A 26,312-nucleotide genomic window follows, 5' to 3' on the forward strand; every position below is an offset into this window, starting at 1 on the left:
TCAAATGTCAAGAACGCGGCGCCTCGTCCCATGACCGTGCGTGCCACTTGATAGAGCGCCTTTCTTTCGCGTCGATCGTCTTTTGACTCTACCTTCCAGAGCCCCCAGCGAAGAAGGACGAAGGAAGACGAGGGGCGTGTCCGGTCGCGCGGCTTCTACAAAGAGATGCCCACTTCCCTGTAGACCCCTTCCACTCCTCCTGGATCCCTTCCACGTGGGCCCCAGTAGTCCTCCATCCCCACCATCGGGCCCTAAGAAAACTGGGCAGCATGGTCCAGACCACGAGATCGCCAGGTAAAGTCAGTTTACGCAACGCTTCCGTACGCGAAGCATACACGGTCATCCAGAGGATCCAGTGAATCCTTTCGATTCTTCCGATCAGTTTCACGCATCGATCAAACATGATATATCGCGACAGGATCAACCAATTGGTAGTTTGATCGTACGTTCTGTCCTCTGGAGGGGACCGAATGTTTCCATCGCGAGAACGTCGACTTCGTCAATTCGTTCGTTCCACCAGACAAGATGACAGTTGCCTGAGAAGATCGTTCCTTCGAACAGTTCTAGTGTATCATGTTCTAAATACCACGTTACACGTCGTCGAGTATCGTTAGTTCGAGTAAACCGAAGAGACACAGACGTTCCGTGAGAATGACCGCTTACACCAGTTTCCAACAGTACGATCTGTTAGACTCCGAGGGTTACGGGTCAGCGAGTAGCCCAGAGTCGAATCCTCGTAGCTGGATTCATCAAGAGATCTATCCTCAACCGCCGAGATCCAGGGGTAGCAGCTGTGGTAGCGTGAGCTCGTTGGATTGTCAAAATCGCGAGTATCAAGAGATCGGTGCAGCGAATGGCAGCTTTCACGTGACCGCGACTGGCTTCAACTTCACCGAGTTCTACGAGGGTTACTACCAAGAAGGTTGCCGAAACGAGCACCAAATCGGCCATTCGAATAACATGAGGACGGCGAAGGAGCCGGCCAGGCCAGCGTTCAGGATGAACGAGTGCGCGGAGAACGTTTACGACGGTGTATCGAACCGGGCCGAATTCACCGGTGAGAATGCTACGGCCAAACAAAGCGCCGACACCCCGCCAAAAATGGAGCACCACACGAGCAATATCTTTAGCAACGGCAGGTGCGAGTTCGGCCAGAATCAGGAGAGTTTCTTCGCCGCGAAGAGTTATGGTATCCCGAAAGGTGATGGTTTTTTGCCTAGAAATAACGGCAATCCTTATGGGCAGAGGGGCGACATTCTTTATTTGGGTGCCACGTACAGCGTGCAGAGAAACGAAAACTACGTTCAGAGCCAGCAAGGCGGCAAATGCGAGCCGTCCAGGTACCACCAAAAAAACGACGCTCTCCACATCTCGCCGATGGAGTACCCCGGCCAAAAGGCGAAGGAGAGCATGCAGAAGATCAAAAACGGCACGCCGGGTATCGAGGTGTTGAGAAAGAGACGGCTAGCGGCGAACGCGCGCGAAAGAAGAAGGATGAACAGTCTGAACGATGCTTTCGATAGGCTACGGGACGTCGTGCCTAGCCTCGGCAATGACAGAAAGCTCAGCAAATTTGAGACTCTACAAATGGCGCAAACGTATATCGCGGCGTTGTACGAGCTGTTGCAAAGGGAGTGAAAACTCTTGCGACGAAAAGCTCCAGATAGCCTTCGAAGGACCTACTTTCTTTGAAAGAAGGAAGAGAACGACGAGAGGCAAAGGCGAGGAGCGTTCCTATCCGGTGAAGAGAAGAGTCGAGCGCGTAAAAAGGCTCGAAGCTAAAGTACTGCATCAATTTCGAGCAAATTCGTTGACGGATGGCCAAAACAGGCGTCTCAAAGTCTCCGGTTCTTGCAACCGGAGCGTGGTTTTTCGCATCACCGTGAAATCTTTCGTCACCTGCGAGAACCAGGGGAACTGTAGCTACGTAGTCGCTCATCTACGACGACAGAAATGGTCTTAAAACGATGTTGGAGCGAACGTCCAGCTGGAAGAACGCCAGGACGAATGGGATCGAGCTGAATATCGTGGAAGCTTCGTTGCACGATCCACGATGTCAATCGGCGCGTAAAGGTAAAAATGGTACGTAACAAAAATCACGAAGCGTCGTTATCAGCGCAGATATTAACGATTACAGACTAAACTACGGAATCGTCGTGTTTCCCAACTTTCTCGTAGAACGTGGTCGAGCCGCATTTCTCGGCAAGGAGAATTTTAGTTTCGATCCCGGCGGATAGTTTAATTAGCAATAATTGCCGCGTGCAGACGCGGTACACGATGCTACTCGTTAATGCTTTTTCCTCGTTCGGCCTTGTTGCCGGATTCCGCGATATTTTTCGCTTGATCGAACCGCGATAACATCGTTGATACGCGAAACGCAACGAGTTTGATGAACTTGCTAACCTTAGGGGATGAGATCTAAGGGAAGCAGAATAGAAGATGAGATTATTTAAGCGTATTACGAGACAGGTCGACGCGGAATACACCTCGTTCGCTTTGCTTAGGGTTTAAGGATGATTTACATTATCCATACGGACATCGGTACGAATTTCGTTATGGTATATCATTGTATAATTCTTTATACAGCGTGTTACGTTCCACCATAAATATTTTTCTATTTATGAGAATGAAATTTTCTCCGTTCGATAATTAAAAATAAATACAAACTAGTATGGGACGACGTGCACTGTACGATACGGAGAAATATTCTTACGTCGATACTGTCAGATACAATAATGATGAATCACTACCGTAAACGTTATTCGACTATTGTCCGAACGATTATTTTCCTGTCCGAATGCATAATGTAAACCGATCTTTAAACAAACAACGGAAACCAGCTTCGCCTGAAGTTTCATTGTAAATAGTAAAATATCGTGTAGCGTGTTTTAGTTGTAGGATTTGTGTAAATATCTAATTAGATACAATTAAGTTATTGCGACGTTGTTATAGGTAATTCTGTACATATATAAATAAACGGACAGGGATCTGTCGATCGCGATGATCGATCCATGTGACTGCGAAAACGTAATATCGTCTGTAGGCGAGATTCACGACGGTACTTCATATTGTGAAACGCGTGGCTGATCGAATCGTTTTTAAATCGTTGGATTTTGGAACGTACGACGACTTGGATTCCGGTGACAAAAAATTAAACGTCGAGCCACGAGTAGCTCCGAAAATTATTGGCACGTCGTTGTGCCTGTTACGACATTTACGTACCAATTGATTACGCTCGAGCGTGTTAATGCGACTAGAAAAATTCGAGATCCGACGATGAAAATCGAACGTAGAATCCGATTAAAAACGCTTCGTTCGAAGCGAAGAGTAGGTGGAAACACTTTTTGTAGCCACTGTGAATGATTTATAAGAAGAAAGTCGATGGCAAATAACGACGTAAGAAAAGATTAAGTACCTCGTCGATTACAAGGGACGGCGAACTTTACAGTCCATTAAAAGATTTCAAGATAAACCAAAGAATCCGTAGGCGTTAAGTAAGACACTGCGTTCACCTCGATTATTTTCTCGGTTACGAACAATTGTATACAGCACCAGACATATAAAATTGGAATTACACGTTTAATTGTATTAACACGATACGATAGAATCAGTTCTATTTGATTAAATTTACATACGAAATGAAATTTTGTGTCGTTATTAAACCTTAACTATAGATCTCTCGTCTATCAGAGAAGATTCGACTCTTACTTCGTTCTTATTAGATCACAGAGTATTATGCTAATCGTATATTTTTACAAAATACCATCCAAACAGACGTTTTACGTACCTTTTGCATATCGTACGTGAGCTTACACTCTTAAATTCTTCGCATAAGCGCGATGCATAAAAATCTACGATCCGATCATTACGATGTCGATTTAAGCAGAACTTTACGAGTTCGACCACTCGAGTACCTTCGTCGATTTAAATCAATAGTAAAAATATGGACGCGTGTAATTAAGGGTTAATACAAACGTGTTTAGAAACGTTTTCAAGCAAATCAGACAGCTTATCGTTTGTCTGAAACGAACTACCGATTAATTGTTGAAATATTCGCGCGTTTCTCGGATCGCGTGCACGTTGCTCTCGCGAAGGCTCTAAAATCGTTTCCCTCGGGATCGACGTGACCGTTTGACACAGAGACTCGATAAAGAAGTTAACCGAGGAAGAAAAGCGCGAGGACAGGTTTTTAGGGTTCTTTCTCGCGAGGCAAATGATTCGGCCGACCGATTCAGCGGCGATGTTCCTCCCGCAATTAGGGATATGCAAAAATCGGAGGACAAATGGCGGTGGTCGGCCACCTCCACTTAGCAGTCAATCACAATTAAATACAATTTTGCGCGAGCTTCGGGGCCTGGTAATGGCGCAAAAAGAGAGCAAATTGAAATCTCCTAGCTGACAGAATGATAGATGGTGCCGGCCAGACGCGAAAACACGGAGAACGAGGGAGAAAGAAAGGGGAAGAAGGAGGGAGAAAGAGGGATAGAGACGGAAGAGAGTTACCTTCCTTCCCTGAACGCTGTGAGAAAGCTCGGCTCTCTTTGCTTCGAGCCGAGAATCGCGACGACGAACGAAAATACAAAAGTCAAGCGGCGGCCGACGTTAATACCGCTATACCGAGCCGATTTCTCCCGGCCAATATCGTTAATCCTCTTCATCCAGAGAAAATGGCAATCCGATCGTACCACGGAACAACGACACTGCGCGTAGCCGATCGAACGAACGAGTGCCACGATGCAGGAAACTTGCAACTGCAATGCAACGTGACTACACGAAATCCTTCGAGCCGATTACCATTGTTTTCTCTCGGCGACCACGGCTGAACGCACCAATTTCGAGGCAAAGTGTTTTTCTTCGCTAGAAATTGCACGCCAAAGCGCTTTTCATTCGCTTATTACCGTCAAGTAGAACAAGTCGAACGCGTTACTTAGCGCTCGATCTCTAGAATTTTCCTGGAAAAAATGTCGAGCAACGTGCACGCTTTAGAATAATCTGTAAATCACGAATTTCTCGAATCCGACAGCCACTAATTTAATATCTGTTGGATTTAACAGTGTGCTTCCTATCTTCGTGCTTGGTCGAAGAAAAAAGATAGCGCAAAAAGTGCATCGTTCTTGGTAAAATCTAATTAGAATCGTTGGTGATCATCAACGAGCGCAATCGTAATCACGCTCTAACCTGATCGTCGGAATACCGTCCAAAGTGAAAAGATCGGCTTATGAAAAACGCAAACGTCGCATTATCACGCATGCTCAATTAAGCCGTAGAAATTAGCGCTCGGCGGGCAGGTAGCCCGAAGACGGTAGCGACGATTAATCGACGCTCGAACAAAGGAAAACCGGCCTCTTTGTACGCGGCACAAATCTATTTCCGCGTAGCTTCCTCAATTAAGCCGATAGAAATTTATGCGATTCGCTCGTCGATTAGAGAGAAAAGGCTAATTATTCATCGACTCGTTCGCTCGAATGGAGAGGATGTTTAACGCGTGGACAGCGAAGGAGGAACAAGGGGGAGGAAATGATTTTAACGTCAAAAGTGGATGCTACATGACGGCATGTGTGGCCTGTCTTCTCCTGGCTACACGCTCCTTAGCCCTTTGCCGTACGATCCGACTTTCGTTTCCTACAGTGTCGTGTGCTAACAAATAATTTTCTTACTTAACAAAATATTTTCGCGAATATATTACGCGCACTGTACGAAACATTAAAAAAATTTTGTTAGCATCCTAACGAGACACGATTACATTGGTAAGCTTGGAAACGTATACGAAAATGTATATAAAAGTTACAAAATATTTATTACGAACATAGTCGATCTAAAATCAGCATAAAGTGCGAACAGTAACGTTGAACCTACAACTAGTGGCAAAATCGTCCAACTGTATACCGTGCTTTCTTAACACAGCGAATTGATTGTTCGAACGATTTGATGATATTTGCGAAGCCTGTGCTATCTTCTAACTTCCATATACATTTTCATATCCGTTTCAAATTTCATCGATATAATCTCGATAGTTGCATCTCGTTGCAGCGTTAATGAAATTTCAAACGATCCTTCGTGTACGTACATACATACGCAAAAAGATTGTACGAGCGTCCGAATACTTTCGCCAGCCACTGTAAAGCTACTTCGAATTTCCTACACTGCCAGGTCGTTCCCCTTTGTTTTCCATTTTTCACGCGATCCTTTACACTCTGCGTACCGCAAGCCTGTGATTCGCGATTTTCACGTGAAAATAATTCCGTATCACCACCAGTCTCGCTCCATGTTACATTATTTATTATACGGCAAGGGGTGGACACGCTCTGTCTCTGTTCAGTCACGGCGCCGGCAAACAATGCAGGAGTCGCTAATCAGCGGACGAACGCGCAACGTCTTCATCCGTGGACATGGGTCGCACCATAGGCCGCGTTTCGCCATCATAGCAACGCTATTTGTCTTCCGTGCAGGATTTTGCACGGCTGAGTAATGAGAGGATACTCGATACGCTTCAGGTCCGCGGTAATAGTTACGTGTTAAGCCGATGAAGAGAGAAGACTGTACGATGCGCGGCAAAAGGGTGGAGGAAACGGCCGAGTGAAAGAAAACGATTTCCGACTAGCTGAGGCGATTCCGGTAACGCAGGCAGTTTGTTATTCGCCGTGGAAAAAGTGCATTCGCTACGCGAGGTTTTGTTTATTCGCGTAAATATAGCGACTACGTACTACGCGGCCGAGACATCGCGAGCAGAGACGTCGCGTCGACCCAGAGAAACGTGTTTCGGACGCAGATGGGTTACTACTTCTTCGGAGTTTTGTAATCGATTCGTTTGGCGTTTTCTTCCACGTGTCTCTATTCCCGGTGTGCAAAGTTTCAGACGTTCCCAGCGTGTGAAATTTAATGTTTCAAGGTTCAACGTACGACGCCAGTTTTACACCGAAGTAACGAAAAAACATCAAAATATGATGGTCGAATGAAAAAACGTTCGGACAGAATAAAATATTTGTAGGATGGAACGTTTGCAAGGATGGAAATAGGAAAATTATTTTTCTTGCGTCTAGGTGCTAGGTTTTATTTTTAAAAACCTGTACATTCCTTACGCTGTTTTCAGAAATAAAACATAGTTACGTCCATCGGTCAAATTATTCGCGATACAGAATAACCGTACGAGTTTTCGAACGTTTAACGTTGCGGAATATCATGGAACATGGCGTAGGTAGATCAGAGAGGCGTATTTGTTTCGGTTTTGCGACTTGAAAAACAAGAGGAAGGATCGGCCTTATTTTCAAATTAAGCCTCGTCGTCCTTTCCATTCATTTTCTGGATGAAATGCGCGGTTCGTTTCTTCTCGCGTGCTCGTCTTAGACGATATTATCATAACTCGCTTCTAATTTGTGGACTAGCGACGAGAGAAACGTAAAAGAGACTGAGGGCTCCGTTTCCAGCGGCGCCCTTCAAATTACGGTGTTTTTCGAAAGTATTCGATGAAGATTCGAGAAGTGATCCGGCTATAGTTGTAATAAACGTCGTTGTTCTTTTACCAACGAAGCGGACCGAGGTTTGCTCGAAAGGCGAGATTACGTAGATCGTAAGATGCGAATTTTGCGACGCGATCGTATTTCGGACCGGTAACACTGCCATCGAGTACCTTTGTAAATAAATCGTACGCTTTATTATACCGTTGTTACGATACGATGTTAGACGATAATCTTAATTTAAGAGGAGATTCCCTTCAGTTAGGCAAAACCAATTCCCACCAATAATGTTCCTCTGATGAGACCAAATGTATTTAAGCATGTGCAATGTTGAATAAAAACCACTTGAAAAATTCTAAACGTTTTACGTTTATTACGCTCTTTATCCTGACATTTGTAAATTTTATCCTAATATTTGTACACTTTTCTACGAATAATACGCTATTCCTGTCGAACCTATTAAACCTATTAAATGATAAGACGAAATATTCCAAACACTAGAAGCATTGTGGTGATTTTTATTCGAATCATCGCGTAGTATCTTAATGCCAATAACCTTCGATCGGATTCAGCTCTATAACTATCACCATTGTTTATAACCGTAACTTTATAATTAATCCGATAGATCCAAGTATTGTAGACTTGTATCCGAGATCGTCGTATAATTAACGTTTTCCCCGTTCCATTTCCATCTCATCGCATAGCAGTTAAGAATTAAATGAAAGCAAAGCAAAAGAATATACAGGGTGGTTGGTAACTGGTGATTCTACGCGAAAAAAGAAGTCGAAAATATAGAATAACAATTTTTCGTTCGAGGCTTTGTTTTCGAGAAAATCGACTTTGAATTTTCGCTCGGTACGCGCGCACTTTATCGCGTCTCGTTATAACGGATCTCACCGTAGATCGTTGTCTCGATTGACGTTATTTTTCTAATTTTTTACATTTTTATTCTACATTTGCGACTTCTTTTTTCGCGTAGAATCACCCCCTTTCCGCTTGTACCACCAGTTACCAACCACCCTGTATAAATAAAGAGAAAAATCTAACTTCGTATGGCATCTCGACAGAGAGAAAAAGAGAGAGAATTATGCAGATTTCGAGGTGCGTTTGAACCGGATCATCGGGAACACTCGTAAGTATACTATTGGGATCTGGTAGATTATGAAAATCGATCGAGTCTGCCTTCCATAATTTCTAACTCACGGAACGAACAGTCGATCGACGGAAGACTATCGTTCGGTGCATAAGGATGCACATTCCGGTTCCACTTGAACAGCACATCCGAGAAGGACCGCCTAAACCTAAACTATTCCTCGAGGCCATCGGTTTTTTTCTAGGAAGCCTAGGATATAACTGCGCCAACAATTTCGAGGACGCGACGAAAAATAAGTAGCGACGTTCGCAAACCTTCTGCACGTTCGACGATTCTCGAGGAAACGATAATGAAACCATTTTGTTAGATCATTAGACTAATGATTGAATTCCCTCGATTTTATTTGCCTCGACTGTCGTAACCATCATTTATTTCGTCCTGCGCGTTACACAATTTGGTTTTCGTCAATTTTTCTCCAACTCTTCTAGTTAATTGTTATAAAAAGTAATATACCATTAGGAAATATCGGTTAAGTCGCTCAGAAGCCACGCTGATCAACTGCGTAAATTAAAACGGACAGGAGGACGACGATTATTTATAGAAATGTTATTTTTCAAAACATTCTTTGCAATTTACAATCACCTACGCTATCTGCTTATGATAAATAAGAGAAGATCCGGAGCTCGGAGGTTTATCGTCGTCGCGTCGAATGTTTCATCTTGTTACGATAAAGCGACGAATCAACGGGACAAGCTTCCTCTCCCTTCGCGGTAACTAAATTTACATGGAAGATAAACCTTCGCATAATTCGATAGCGGAAGTAACTTAGAAATAACAAGCACGAGGTTCTCCGCGCGAGTCGAAATTTGCCCAATCTTCGTCGTCCAAGGGTCAATCGTTTTATTCGTCGGATTAAAATTCCAATAAAATCGTACGCGTATCACATTTGGATCGAGGTTGGATCTCATCGTAAGGCGATGAACCTTAACGTAAATTAGAATCCCATTTTGTCCCAAAATGTGCTCGGTATGCTTTAGACCCTTACATTCGAAGTTTCCATTCCATTCGCTCGTGCAACATCGTCAAACACTCGTGCAACATCGTCAAACACTCGTGCAACATCGTCAAACACACGTGCAACATCGTCAAACACACGTGCATAGAGGAGAAGAAAATAAGGAGAGCTCCACCTGTGGCCAGCACTGACTCAAAGCGAAAGCTCGGTCGCTTAACTGCCGATTTCCATTCGAAGGTGAGTAGCGTACGCGCTACAGGTAATTGGTATCTTACGCGGCCGTTGCGAGAATAAATCGATCGTAGCGAATGTTGTTGGGTTTGATAGAATGCCGGATAGCGGCTCGCACAAAGCGACCTTCGTCTGGTCGAGTGAACCTGCTACCAGCCAGACAAATTGATACCAGGCAACGCACTCACTCTCCCTATCTTTTCCGCCTGTGCACAGGGGTACCTTACGTGCCTGCAGTAAGTACGGGCGCATAACTTGCAGAGCTCGATACGCCGCTGTTGGAAACGATCCATGCAAGTTGTATAAGACTAGCTGATGTGCCGCTTACAACCCCGTATTAACTCGAAATAGTCCGTCTTAGTCATTTTGTTTGATCTATTGTTACATCTTTCTATCACACTCCTCGTGCTTCGTCTCTTGCAATCGGTGCGACCCATGCTACTTGCTTTTTCTTTCCGTTTCTTCATATCGGTTGCTCGATGCTGGGAGACATAATGAATCTCTGTAGTTTGATTGCACGAGATATAGTACGTTTCTTTCTCTTCTTCTTTTTTTTTTTTTTTTTTTATTAGAATTGATAGAAGCGTTTAGTAAGAGTTTATTGAAATTCGATTGTCTAGTCGTCGACGTTTCTTCGTTTACGTATTCGATAATGCAACGAGTGTTAGTGAAATAGATTAATGAGGGTGAAAAACAATTCCTATCGCGTTTCTGTGGAATCAACAGATAATAAATTGTAATCGTTTCTTTGAAAATTGACCGACAACTATCAAACTTTGAAACGCTACTCGTGGATCTGTCTACTGACTCGGAAAAGCCTCCCTCGTTTCATTTGTAGTTTAAAGATTATATGGATTATATCGCGGAATTATACTGTAACTCGTTGCAATCTTGCAAACGTCAAACACTTAGTTACGTTATAATTAAAATATTACTCAAAATTATTATTTAAATTAAATCGTAGTCTGTTACAATAATCAAACGACGATACAGAGGTATCGTTCATCGACGCACGATGTTTCTTGTAATTCCGTAATCAAGTTACATTCCGACAGAAAGAAACGAGAATGCGGATGATTTGAAGCGGCGACGTAGAGCACAAACTCGTCGACAGTCGAGGGTTAATAATGCGAAGAATAGTAAAATTAAGCTATTCGAAGTTGTCCGTCAGCTAAAACTCTAAGCCATCTTGTTCAACAGCGAAGGAACAGAGAACGCGATAAATTAAAAGCGACGTCGAAACGTGAAGGAATGTGTCTAATGTTGGGACAATCGTCTTTTGTGCGTGTCGCAGCTGTGACAAGACGTTATGCCGCAGTTTATTTCGCGTGCTCGCAATTTCTTGATAAATTAGATACACCGCGGTATCCCTCGAGTGTTTCAGTCGGTGACGATTACAAGCCGTGATAATAAAGTTAATGCGTGTACTCGCCGTACAATGAAGTAAACCGCCATTATCGCGATTACTGTTATTATTGCAATTATAACGATTGCTCGGGGTAGGCTCGTCGAGAAGGAACGAGCATGAATTACGCTTTCAAATGCGAGGAGCTGCGCGAACGTTTGCGCCGATGTATGAAAATTAATCGTCTGCTCGAGAGCGCGCGTATTTACGCATACTTACGTACATTAAATGTATAATAATCTAATGACGTTCAAGTATTATGCAAATAGTAACGCCGGATAACACGTGTAGTAACACGTGACGGTAAAACGTGCGAGAATTTCATTTTCAAAAATAATACATAAAAGTAATAAAATTAATAATTTAATTAAACATTTGATTTAAAAAATGACAAATTTATAATACCAATGGTGAACAGTAATTGTAATTTTTAGCTAGTATACGTTTTTCCAAGTGGAGTAATTAAAATGAACTTTTGTCGAATCGCTCTTTGTAACGATAGTGCATATCTAGTCTATTATTTCTGAATATTTCTTCTTTTTTATTGGTTTTAACATCGCATCAATTGCACCTATTCAGAGAAAGATTTAGTAGTTAGATTTTGTTAAAAAGCGACATGTATTTCAGAAAGGAGAAAGCGTTTGGAACTTCATTTTTGTTTCCATCTGGTTGCGTGGGTGATCGTATTTAGGGAAATTTAAAAGCACGAGTTTGAGAATTGTAATTTGACGATTGCAGACGTCGCAGATTAATAGATATAATTCAGATTAGATACGCGCGTGTGAGTCTGAGATATGGCCAATTCTAAGTTTCTGTTTAATACAACTTCGTATCGACGATCTTCTTTTATAATCGAAAATTAATTCTCCAAGTATGGAGAAACATAACTAGACGAAAGTTTAAACTACACTTTATTATAAAAGTTTCTTCTGTTACGGCGGATGATATTCATACGGTAAAGTTATTCAAAATGCTTGCGAGAAAAGTGTATTTTTAAACGCGTACAACGTTACTCGCCCGGTCTAGTTTTCTTCGGTTTGTACGACGAACAGGAAAAAAAAGAGAATAATTTAAAAGAAAAAGTAACTAAGTAGATACGAGTGCAAACATTTTCACGTAAATCGTTTTAAATGCCCCGGACATCCACGCAGAACAGTAGGACAGGTCCGGGTTTCTTGATGTCTACATGACTTTGCTATTTCCTCGATCTCGTTTGCTACACGTCACCTTCGGTATTATGTGCTCGTGCCCGTCGTCAAGACACGTGAATGTTCACTTGTCGTTCGAAAGCAATTCAATACCTAAATTTCATTTCATCGAGTGATATAGACACAGAGACTTTATAAATAACGCATCGATATAGACTTCGCAAAGAGAAATCTCGATATCCTTCATTCCCAACAAATCTCTCAAATTAACGAATGAAGCTTTCTCATCATCTTATTTAATTAATTTTATTAAATATCTTGAAGACAAACTTTCTAAAGAAAAGTAATACCTTTCCGTAAAGAAGACTCGTAGACATCTGACGATGTCTTAATTAGGTTGTTTAGTTCAAATTAATTATAATTATTTCTAGAGATTTTATATCAGTTTTATATATTCGTAATTATACACATACGATCTTGAAATTGTATTATCTTAAATATAAAATTAATTCGAAGCTATGAAAAATTTCTTCGTCTTTATGTTGAAATTGAGACTGAACATTTCTCTTTGTCTTATTTTATTAAATATTTTGAAGATAAGCTTCTTACAAAAAAAACTGTATCTTTTTGTAAACGAGAATTACAGACATCTGACGATGTTTTAATTAAGTTGTTTTGTCAAAATTAATTGTAATTATTTCTAGAGATTTCATGTCAGTTATTCGTAATTATACACGTACGATCTTGAAATTGTATTATCTTAAATATAAAATTAATTGGAAGCTATGAAAAATTTCCTCGTCTTTATGTTGAAATTGAAACTGAACATTTCTCATTGTCTTCTTTTGTTAAATATTTTGAAGATAAGCTTCTTACAAAAAAGCTGTATCTTTTTGTAAATTCGTAATTATACACGTACGATCTTGAAATTGTATTATCTTAAATATAAAATTAATTCGAAGCTATGAAAAGTTTCTTCGTCTTTATGTTGAAATTGAGACTGAACATTTCTCTTTGTCTTATTTTATTAAATATTTTGAAGATAAGCTTCTTACAAAAAAGCTGTATCTTTTTGTAAATTCGTAATTATACACGTACGATCGTGAAATTGTATTATCTTAAATATAAAATTAATTGGAAGCTATGAAACATTTCCTCGTCTTTATGTTGAAATTGAAACTGAACATTTCTCATTGTCTTCTTTTGTTAAATATTTTGAAGGTAAGCTTCTTACAAAAAAGCTGTATCTTTTTGTAAATTCGTAATTATACACGTACGATCTTGAAATTGTATTATCTTAAATATAAAATTAATTCGAAGCTATGAAAAATTTCCTCGTCTTTATGTTGAAATTGAAACTGAACATTTCTCATTGTCTTCTTTTGTTAAATATTTTGAAGATAAGCTTCTTACAAAAAAGCTGTATCTTTTTGTAAATTCGTAATTATACACGTACGATCGTGAAATTGTATTATCTTAAATATAAAATTAATTCGAAGCTATGAAAAATTTCCTCGTCTTTATGTTGAAATTGAAACTGAACATTTCTCATTGTCTTCTTTTATTAAATATTTTGAAGATAAGCTTCTTACAAAAAAGCTGTATCTTTTTGTAAATTCGTAATTATACACGTACGATCTTGAAATTGTATTATCTTAAATATAAAATTAATTCGAAGCTATGAAAAATTTCCTCGTCTTTATGTTGAAATTGAAGCTGAACATTTCTCATTGTCTTCTTTTATTAAATATTTTGAAGATAAGCTTCTTACAAAAAAAACTGTATCTTTTTGTAAACGAGAATTACAGACATCTGACGATATCTTAATTGCGTTGTTTTGTCAAAATTAATTATAATTATTTCTAGAGATTTTATAACAGTCATTCGTAGTAATTATACACATACAATCATGAAATTTTATTGTTTTAAAGTTTTTGAAGAAATTTCATTGTTTGTTTATTCATTTTTATGTCGAGATTAAAACTGAATATTATTTTATCGTCTTTAGCAAATGTTTTCATACGATATAAAGAAAAACGTATAGTTATTCAGCAATTGAAAACATTCACGGTCTTCTCATTACGCTAAAACCATAACAAATTTGAATAGTATACGAAGTAGTATAATTTTGTTTTTTTCTCACACAAATGTACAAATTCATGAAAAAAAAAATTGCAATAAAATATACAATAACGTGAACGTCACAATACTTGGAGATCATACGATAAGTTCACTTTTATCGATCATCTGTCTGACTTTCATGCTACTTAATAGCTAAAAAGAAGTGCATAATATTTTAATACGAAACAGTTGAAGAAGCAGAACCTGATAGACCTTTGAGAATATTTCAAACTTAAAAGCTACAAAAATATAAAACGTGCTTCTAACTCTACTCGATCACTTTCCCTTAACAAAACTACCCACATAAAATTAAGATCGTTCAATCGAAAAAAGACAAAAATTCCTACACTTATAGCGTCCACGCGTATCCACGTGTATCTACATATTTTTATATCATCGTTATCCAACAATTCTAATTTTGTTTCAATTTCGTTTACGTTTATACCGCAAAAGCAAGTGTAGTTCTGCCATCAGGCAGAAATAAATAAATAAATACGTACATACGTATCCATGTCGAAGGATGCAGGACTCTGAACTCGTCATCCTCCTTCCAAAACGAAAACGTACAAAACGCAATCCCTTCTTTCACAGTTCGCGTCCAACCTCGGAGGAACTGTCGCAACGCTCTCCATACGTCCTGCATCCTTTAATCCTTCGTCGTCGCGTTGAATAACAGATAACAGAATCGCATCGGCCATGCCGAACAATTGGCCCTGGACAATACGCGTTTTTCTCGTGGCCGCGGAACACGGCCTGCTGCGACTCTACAATTACCCTGGCTACGACCAAGCAACAGGTAGTAGGTGCTGGTTTTCTGGCAATGTCCTGTACAACGCACGATATAACAGTTACACAGGAGACAACGGTGGCCTGCGTTGACAACACGCAGAGAATCTTTTGCATAGAATCGGGAAGAATCGAGGAGGACGGTCGCGGTCGAACTCGCCGAGAGTCGAACGAATAGCGCGCCCGTGGCGAACGCATTGATGATTCGTGCATTCCACCTGGGATTAATCGATTTAACGGTTCGACGGGCCGAGCAGTGTCCACGGTGCTATAATTTGATGGAGTGGCGTACAGCGTACATCTCTTTCGCGTCATCCACGTCCGATTCATTGACCGTGCGTTTTCGCACTGTCACCGCGTAACCGTTGCCGCGGTGCTTGAGCCGCCGCGCCGCGGACAAAGCGGAGGCGAACGAGAGAATAACCGAAGAGAGAATATATAGGGGAGAGAAGGCTGCGCAGGGGAAGAGGGGACGATAATACGCGGCCACACGATCATTAATTCAAGTTTGCTCGCAGATATTCTCGTCTTTGAACACGGAAGCTATCCGAGTCTCTCCTTTCTTCCTGCGGCACTGTCTCCGCTTCGTTGCTTGGGCGCTCCACTAGGCAAGCTCGATGAAGACGCAGACACGATGGATCGAACGAGTTGATGAAAGAGGCAGGCTGTTTCCTGACAGGGCAGTGGATTTTTGGACTCGACGCGGCTGAACAATGCGACGCATGGCGACACGTAGAACTTTACAGGTTTAAGGAATACCCGAGCGGATATTTATACGAATTTTGTATTCTTGTAATATGTAATTAATTAGTGCTGTGTATAATTAATCCTTTAGAGATGGATGGCAAAATTTGTCTTCAAGTTGTAAATATTTATTGTTCGCTAGTTGGTAGCGTCGATGAGAAAAATATGACGACCGCAAGGCGTCAAAAATCTGGAACCTAAATTTTGGAAATTGTTCTACCTGTTAAGAGATAATAATATTGACGTAAATTAAGTTGATGATATCAGCTGTCTCACCTTCTATATTTCTAATAGCGTGCAATTCTATGCCACCGTATCATTAACCCTTAATTGGTATCGTCGTATCGATCATATAGTACATGATAATTTTGCTTAAATTAAATCATTATATTATATTACGTACTTATTGCCTAAATTACTTTTATCTTATATGATAACCGATAAACGCTCGTTATAATTATTACAATAATTATTAGATTGTCCGGAAAGTGTCTTTCTTTTACAGACACGTCTTTTACGACAACGCATCTTTACACAAACATGAAACCTAATCTGTCGAACGTTGTGATCTTTAGTTTGATAGAACAAAATCGATCATACGTAATTCGATAAAATAATATAAAACTGAAAATGTGCATCAATTATTTCCTTATGAAACGAAAGAAACCAGATTTTCCGATGACCTAATACAAATACAGAATGTAGACGAGATTTTAACATTGATAAACTATCTCAAATAATTATTCCAAAAATAAAAGTCGTCACAAACTTGCTTTCCCTATCTACGGTTCAACGAAACCGACTGAAGCTTAAAAATATAATATCAAAGGAACGAAATCGCATTGATATCGAAACTTTTTAACTCCAGTTAAACTTTACGCTAGTTTGGACGATCGAAAGTCGAAAGTCGCTGCACCGAACGTTCTCTGAAGAGCGTCGGTGCTTCCGGCGAGGAAATGGTCAATGGCCAATCGCGTTTTCAACTGCGATGAATACACTCTTGCTTATGGATTTACGTTCTTGTTGCGTGTGTGTTTGGAAACGGGATACTGCGCCTCTTTCCAACGTCCAGAGACTTGTTTTCCTTTGTACGAACGTAAATAGTCACAGACTCTTTCTACGCGAAATGTTAGCAAAGACTGATGTCGATGGAATCATCATTGTATATTTAACCTTTGCGATTCTTAACGACTGTAACTACAGAAATTATTTTTACCACTAAACGGCAGTCAAGCGCGAACATATTAGGAAACGCAGGTAGATAATCTTCGACTAATGCATTTAGGAGTCTTACCATAGCGAGACGGAATCGATGTATTTTGAAGTTGTGGGCGACACGTTTCTCGCTTCAACTTCAAATCAACGTTAACTTGTACGCAACCTTCTTAATCAATTTATATTTTAGAGTTTTACTTCGCCTAGAAAAATTTCCGGACTAATTACGACAAAGCCAATCTTCGTTCGAATACTCTGATATCCGGACGTTCTATTGTCCGAACGTGATATTCCGCAGTAACCTTTTTCCCTTTCAAATACGTTCGTGTTCGTGCACCATGCGTTCTTCCTCTTATTCGATCGAGCGAATTTTGATTATGAGAATTTAGTACGAAACTAATAGCGTTCTAACTATCGAAACAAAATACAACGGAGTTAGAAATTTCGAAAGCGATGTAGGTGCAACAGAATTGGAAAAAATACACGGCATTCGATTAGACGCAATCACAGACGTTAGAAAACAGAAACGTGATATTGAAAATTATCTACCAGGTATGTAAATATGAAACCGGAATTTTTGTATAGAAAATACACTTTTGTTGTATGAAAATGATTAAAAATATTTTATTCGAAGTATTGCCCATCGCTAGCTATACATTTTTCCCACCTGTCTGGCAATTGGTGGATGCCACGCCAAAAAAACTGTCGCTCTTTTGAGGCAAACCAGTCATCGAGCCATTTTCGTACATTCTCGTAAGAAGCGAAGTGCTGGTCGGAAAGTGCGTGTCCCATCGATGCAAATAAATAGTAATCGGACGGAGCCAAGTCTGGTGAGTAAGCCACGTGCGAAAGTATTTCCCAACTGAACGCTTCGATCGTTTCCTTGATCGGTTTTGCTGTATGCGATGGTGCATTATCACGAAGCAAAATTACTTTGTGTTGCCTTTTTTGATATTCTGGTCGTTTTTCACGCAAAGCTTGATTCAAATCGATCATTTGTTGTCGGTAGCGCTCGGTATTAACGGTTTCGTCAGGTTTTAACAGCTCGGTGGTCTTATTCGGTGGTCTTCCACGTTCTTCGTTCCTCGCGTCAAAATTGCCACTTCTGAATTTTTTAAACTACTCAAAGCACTGTGATTTACCAAGAGCATGCTCACCGTAAGCATCGACAAGCATTCGATGCGATTCTGCAGCAGTTTTCTTCAAATGGTAACAGAAAATCAATGCTGTCCGCAAATCGTAGTTTCCAGGCACAAAATTTGACATGTTCAACGCTATTACAAACTATGCTGTTGCATGAAACTTGTATTGTTCCGAGTCGAAAATGTTTGTGAGATGTCAACAAAGACTTTTGGCATCAATGACGCAGTTTAGTGATAACTACATTATCAGCTAGGGCCATCCATGGACAAATTCCGGTTTCATATTTACAGACCTGGTAAAGCACGTGGCAATGATATGAAAACCTTAAACATATCGATGCAAGAAATGGTTTCGTCGCGATAAAGACGATGATAACGACGATTTTGCACGAATGCAAACAGCAAACGAAAGTGACAATAGACAGGTGCGTTCTCGTTCCGAAGTATTCGTTGCATTCGAAAAAGGGCTTCGATGGTTCAAACTACAAAACGGACTCTATGCGGTTACTTATGCGAAAAGAATTACGCGACCTAGCAGCGAAAAATAAATGGCTTTCATAAAAATTTCAAGAATCTATCGATTAATCTTAGCCCGTATTTAAATAAATGAAATTTCATGTCAGAAAAATGACTGTTCCCTTATTCAAAAATTCTGTTACTCCAACAATTTCCCGATTAATTCGGCTAAGGGATGTTCCACTATAATATCAAAATTTTAATCTATTTAACAAAAGGTTGAAAGATCGATAAATAGCAGGAATCAACGTTTCTTAAAAAATCTGTTACTAATTGTTTTTTATTTTTTATTTCATCAGTTACAATTTAACAATTTGCAGGCTCCTATACGAATGGGTGTTTCTACATGTTGAGGTTATTCGATGTGTAAACAGAGAAAACTCGTGGATAAATTGTAAGGCAGAAAATAAATTTAAACAGAAGTGTAATTATAAGTAAGAATACAATTTGAGCTGGTCCAGATCCGCACGCTAGCTGTGTCACCCAATAACTGAAAACCCCGAAGCCAACGTCGCCTGTCTACTGTTTATGGTCTGTCCTCGTCGCAGCCTTTTGTCTACGCGCTGTCGATGGCTTCAGTGCTTGAGAAAACTAAAAAGACCAGATGTAGAGTTTTCCTAGAAGTGGCGACCACTTCAACGCTACAAAATTTCGCAATCAGAAATTGATCTGATGTTGGAATTTTCTACCTACCGTATAGTTAGATCACTGTAAGAGAGAATTTGTTTTACACCGATTGGCGACAAGTATCTGAAAGGAAGCAATAATTATGAAATACGATGCAGAAGAAGCGCAAAACGAAGAAAATCACAGAGATAACTTCCTCTCTCAGATTGCGAATGAATGAAAAATCTTTTTAGTGTACGACCAAGTCCGTAATAGCCAGTTTCTTGGAAAAGGTTTAATGCGTACGATTGCTATGGTATGTTAAGAAATCGTCGTTTACACAGTATAAGTACGGTAGTTGAGCAAAAGGCGTGTATTAATTCCTACATTGACGTAAGTTTTTATTCCGAGCCAAAAACCTGCCCTATCATACGTATTATTATGTAGATTTGCGCTTCCTTTTTTGATCAACTTTAAACGTATAATAACATAGGTTTCTGAACTAAAACGAGTACCGATTCGAATAACGAGCTATCTGGTGCTAATGGTATAGACGATCATTTTATAATTGTTAATGGGTGTTAGTTTAACCGTGGAAGAACACATACAACCGCATCAGTCGTCACGATTACGTAAAGTATCTCTGGTAAAAGATAACCGGCAATTTCTTAACCGAACGTTGTTCCTTTCGATGCGTATCGTGCACTTCGAAGGTACAATACGCAGCTGAATAGAATTATACGTTGTACGATGCACGAAACGCGTGAAATTCGAAAAGAAATGGCGAATATCGTGCTTGAACGCCAAAACTTGTAAATCGTTTTGCAGATTTAAACGTAAAGTTCTTTCGAGTTTGTCGATAAAGTGATTAAGCGTGCCGAATCGTTGAAAATACAGATATCATTTTAAAAAACGCATTAGCGTGCTTGAAAAAGTAACATGTGTACTTCCGAACTAAATAAGTGAGATAAAAATCGCGAGTTTGGTCGTTTAAGATTGATAAAAAGAATTGTACCGTTCGACACTTGGTCGCTTCTTGTCCAAAGTCTCTGCTTCGCTCCTTGCTTCCCTATTTGCTACGGTACTTGCGCGCGTGAACTCTACACATGTAGAATGGAGACATATACGGTAATGACATGAAAATTTATAGCAATAAAAAATGAGAGAATAAATACAGCAACGAAACGGGAAAACGAATAGACGACGAGTGACATCAAGAAACCTCATCACTCTTTCGCGTATAATTCGCTAAAATCTCACTGTACACCGCGTTTTCCCAAAACCGGCGTTTGGTGCGCGTCTGATCTACTTTCAAGAGCGTGAAAGGTGCGCAAGAAAGCGCATTTATTCGCTGTAAGTGCAAGACACGCTGTTGTAGAATCGACGAATAATTGCACGAAGCTTCGCGTTAAACTGGCTTCATCCTGTTCTCTGTGATCGCTTCAAAGACCGAGAAAGAAGTTCACCAGGCCCAACAGGATTCAAACTAAGCGAGATCTGTGCGTAATTGTGGTCCGTAATTAACACTAGAACCGCCAATCAAATTGACTGGTTTTATAATTTTATTTTAAAATTCCTACTTCATGTTATTTCTTTCCGCAATGATGTAATGACTCTCGCAACGATAATTAAAAAAATAATATAATGAATTTTATTTTATTCTTTACGTATTCAAACTGAACATAATTTCGTATCAAGGCTACTTGTACCAATGCCAGTGAAAGTGACTGGTACTTGTCAAAGTGTAAAAGGGTCTTGCAATCTATTTATCGAACCCCAATTAACCAGTTTCCTCGTTTTGTACAACTTGCCACGCGTTTTTCAAATTTTTACCGCGTATCATTCGATATGACGATATCAGTTATCAGGAAAATTCCTGATCGATCGCTAGATCGCTAGATGTTAACACCAGAACCGCCACAGCAGTCAAAACGACTGCTTCTACGATTTTATAAATACGTCAACCCTCGTTTAGGGATTATAGTCCCAGCTGGATTAACCCCTTGACCTACAACTACGGGCATAGCCCGTAGTACAATGATCGGGTCAAACATAAATATTACGGGCATTCTCGAACGTAAATCGTAGTTTAAGAGGTTAATAATACCAAGAATGCACTACATAACATGGAATTCCTTCTGTGAGAAAGTAATAAATCAATAAATATCAACATATTCTATTATTACGTATTTTTTAAAGACCAGTCATTTTCACTGATTTTGGTAAAAATAGTTAACTATCGGTGGTTCTAGTGTTAATTAATGAACTCCGCGTATCGACTTCCATTCAACGGAAAAAGATCTCGTTAAATATTTTCAAGTTTTGGCTTGGGAACGTGAAGCTCGTAGATTCCAGATCGTTACACGGCGCCTCGAAATTTCAGTATCATTAACCAATCAGCGTCAGGTAAATCGACGCGGACTGTCGTATCGCGGCTCGCAATCCAAAGGCTATAAATAGTCACGCAGAAGCGTGTATAGTCGTAATAACAGATCGAGACCACGGGTTTGCCGTCGATCCGTATCGTGTATCAAGCGCGAATATACGACTGGTCTGGATCGCGTCGATAATTAAATAGCCGACGCGCCGACTCGGCGAGCATTCGCGCGCCTCCCTCCTATCTGCCCCTTTTCGACATCCATCGCGGACATCCGTTCGCGGACGTTCACCACGGAGAAAGACATCACGCGCAAATCGTTCGCCTATTTCACGGTTTGCGCAACGAAACGCTTCGTGTTCGTGCGATCGACGTGATCTTGAAATTCCTCGCGTTTTCTACACGTCCAAGGCTGACCGTCTTAACGATCCACGACGACAGTTAGGGATCGAATGAGCGAGTACAGTGTCGCGTCTGACCCGTTTCGATCGAAGCGGCTGATCTATTAATTCCGGCTAATTGTAAATATTTCACGGACGAGAACTGGTGTCGTTAAGATTGTAAGATCGTTTATGTAGCTTCGATTGGAGTAGCAGCGTGGATGTGACGGAATTTTTCAAGTTGGACGGGTTCGATTATTTTGTTTAGTTTAAAGCTGCGTCTATGTCACGCAGTGGCTACAGAAAGTGTCTGCACAGGTTTTCCAACGAAACGTTTTCTTATTAGGTTACACGCTTCATTAGCATAGCGCTAAATTTTTGTAATCGTATGACGCCAAATAATACGAAATTTAATATAGCTGGGTCTAATTAATCGGTATATAAATAATAAATACAGCGGTGTACAAATACCTTTTGCAGTGGTTGTATAACAAAATCGCGTTATGTAGCAAAATTATATAACACGTTACGGAAACAAAGAGAACAGTATCGCATAACGATACTATATCAAATGTCTATAGTAATGTACAGAACGTGTTAAAAACATTATGCAACATAATTCATCGTAACGTTGTTGCAGCGATGTAGCGAGTTAGCGCGACTTGTGTTCGCAGTTCCTGGCAATCTAATTTCCTTTGATCCTTTAAATTCTACCGTCTAACATTTAACTCGCCACGTAACAAAATCAATTACATGTTAGAAAAAAGGACGCTACGACAGCATCTGTAAATTATTTACAAAATAAGAATACCAAACTGCGAACAATCATTTTCCATTCTCGTTTAAAATAAAATCTACCCAAACCCTCGATAGATATTATAATCGAAGTGAATAGCGTGACATATCAAAGCTCGCTCCCTTCGACCATCGACATAGCGAAGCTAGCGAGGGTCGATCACGATAGGCGAAAAATCAAAGGATTCGGTCGAGACTTGCCCGGAGGTCGACATCGTCAGCCACACCTGCCGCATCGGCGTTGAAGCGAAGAGAAAAGGGTCTACGAAGAAGAGAAAAGAGTTTCTAGACGACGCGCATCGTGTACGGGGCATGGAGATTCCAAGATGCGCCCGAAGCCGACGGACACGCCTAGTTAAAACGTGTGATGGATGCGCGAAAAAGAGCGCGAAAAGCAGGCCGGATCCGTGGCCGGGCCCCGTCGAACATCGGTGGCAGATCCCGAAACTGATTCGCGCGCCGTTACGCGCGTCTCTTTCGCTCGTACGTTCCATCTTTGCGATCTTAACCGCCGCCGGACATGCAAATTATTATCCGTCTCTAGGAGGGGGAGATCTCTCGCCTACTGCAACCGTGACTTATCATGCTTAATTACACGGTCTACCGTTGAGTTATTGGCTGTTTTATAATATTAAAGAGGCGCCAATTAGCCGAGTCGATGCCTTGATCCGCTTTCGTTTCCTTTCAGGGGGTAGCATCCTGTTCGACTCGCGTTTAGATCTGCTTTTGACGCCCCCTCTTCGCCCCTTCTTCACGATCTTCTTTGGATCAGGGATTCGTAGTCGCACGTAGTATGCATGTACAGGGTGTCTTGGTAAAACTCTTTCGAAGAAGGGAAATGCTGGAGGAATGAATCCTTTGACTCGGTGCATCGTTGCTCATGGTTGCGATCAAACGTTGCATTTTCATGCTCATATTTTTCGCGGTTCTCTTTTAAGAGGAACCTTGTGTCTTTTTGTATATCGATATGTTCTTTTATCGTCTACATCGAAGTGTTTTGAAAGATATCTCGACTGCTTGATTCAATGGATGCGTCGATTTTTATCTCACCAAGTTTACTTTTACCTATGGGAGGCAAGAGAAAGAGAAACGGGAGGGTATTTTTCAAGCGCAAAGTTTTACGAAATTAAAGTCAAAGTATCTCTTAAACGAAGCATTTTCAAAAATATATACCTTGATACTTTTGTGTAGGAAATAAACGAACGCATCGATTGGCATGTAAAAAGTACAAGGTTCCATTTAAAAGAATTAATGGAAACGTCATCTATTTAACATGATCTTCTCGAAGCAAACAATTCGTTGCTTGAGCATTTCTTCGTATCGTAAAAAGTAACGAAGATATCTATAGCTTTGTAACGGAATTACCGAGACACCCTGTATATGTGTATGCGTGATAATATATAACGGAATATAAAACACCGATGCATACATTTTGGAAATAACATGGTTCCAAAAGGAGAGGTCTGTTGCGATGGCACGGTGTCCATGCGAAATTGTTTAGTGGGTAATCACTATGCCAGATTTGACCCTTTAGCTATCGAGAAGAATATAGACTCTTTGTGCGAGAAATATCGGTATAGATATCACCGTCTGGCACTTTCCACCTATTATTGCTATCATCGGAACCTCGTATTTCATTCGACTTTTTGGTACTTAAGAGGTACCATTTTGCATAATCCTTTTCGCAGAATGCACGATGATACGAAGAATGTAAAATAGGTTGAAATCTCTTTCTAACAAGGAAGAATTAAACACGTTATGGTAAAAATATATTCTTCAATTGTATTTCATATTCGTGCGTTCCTAAAAATGGTATTTAACATACATGTGTGAATGACTGTTCAATAAACGACGTTTAATAACTTTGAAATTCTACCCTGGATCTCGTTTAATTATATCAAAAATCCTTCGTCTTTGTTTCTGCTGGAAGTTGAGATTCTTCGAATTCTACTTTGAATTTTCACTCGTCCCGCGTGTTCACAGAAGCTTTTTATAAGCTTCTCAAACAGCTTCGTGCACGTACATACGTTAACGTCAATGGTGTATCGACCAACATCCTACCAATACTTACAAATAGCGATCTATATATCTATTTGTTTTAATTACCTGCATCGGTGTCTCTACACGCAAAAATTCCCCACATTGTCAATCGAATCTATCGTACACTCGTTTAAACAGTCTGGTTAAAACACCATAATCATCCATAAACATCCACCCATCCAAACATCGATCCATGAACACGTGCTATTCGTGCATCAAATGCTACGAAACCATCGATAACCGCGTGACACGCGCTTGCAAATTTTCTACGGTGTAAATCGACAGAGCGAAAGTTGGTCAGAAACAGGAACTAATAATTCAAACGCGAAGAATAATTATCAATTCGAGGGGCATCGCGCCCGCCATAATTCCATCGAAGAGTTTTTTCATTACAGGGGCCGACGTACCATTTTTCTCATTACCCGGACACGTTGTCGGCTCATTTTTTTCTCTAGTTGAAAGCGTAGCCAGTGGCACGAGAGTGGAGGCTAAGGGAAGCCGACGATACCAGTTGGGACAGTGGAAAAGGGTTGCAAGTACCGAAAGATACATAGCGCGATGCCTTCAGCGGACACCGACCCATTTCTCTTTCGCGCCTCTTTCTCTCGTTAACGAAACGCTATCGCTCTTTCACCCACGGCGTGCGCGTTTAAGCGCCGCCGGTCCCGTTGCGCTGATTTCACTAACGAACCCAGCGATTTATATCATCGATCGAACCGTGTCCGCGGTAGGCGAACTCCGACTTACTTCGATGGTTCATTGTTAAACAGCAGCCGGCAGCCAAGAACGACCCTTATCGTTTGCATTCGCCATCTTATTGGCCATAGGCACTGATCGAACGTTCCAAACAAACCACTTTGGGATCTTCTCAATCGTTGTACGGATAATGCTTGATAATTTTGTCTGCTTGAGATAGACATGGACGTTGATGAGATATACGACTGAGAAAATCAAGAGGTTCCAGTTTCAACGTTTCATTACGACCAATTTTACGTGTCGTGTGTATTTTTCGTTTTGCTAGCAACAGCTCCTACTGTGAGCATGTTACGATATACAAAAAAATGGCTTGGAACCGAAAGTCTAAAAGTGTGAGTTTGTAGAAATCAGGAGCTCCGCTAGCCTTGACAGTGCTGACAGTGACGCGAGCAGAAAAATAGAATTTTCGTGTTAGCTTGTAAGGCAACTATGCGTATGTTTGTACATGTGTTGATTTGATCCGTACGTGTTCTCGATACACGATAGAT

General features: G+C 40.6%; 1 protein-coding gene across 1 annotated transcript; it reads left to right on the forward strand.

Moving 5' to 3' along the window:
* The first annotated feature begins 299 nt into the window (after positions 1–299).
* Positions 300–4,069, forward strand: LOC138179949 (uncharacterized). The gene has a single exon (XM_069113231.1). The coding sequence runs from the start codon at positions 652–654 to the stop codon at positions 1,636–1,638; it is 987 nt and encodes a 328-aa protein (XP_068969332.1). The 5' UTR covers positions 300–651; the 3' UTR covers positions 1,639–4,069.
* The last annotated feature ends 22,243 nt before the right edge of the window (positions 4,070–26,312 follow it).

The sequence above is a fragment of the Bombus flavifrons genome, chromosome 5 (genome assembly GCF_040668555.2).
Source record: "Bombus flavifrons isolate JBK064 chromosome 5, iyBomFlav1_principal, whole genome shotgun sequence".
NCBI classification, from domain to species: Eukaryota; Metazoa; Arthropoda; class Insecta; order Hymenoptera; family Apidae; genus Bombus; species Bombus flavifrons.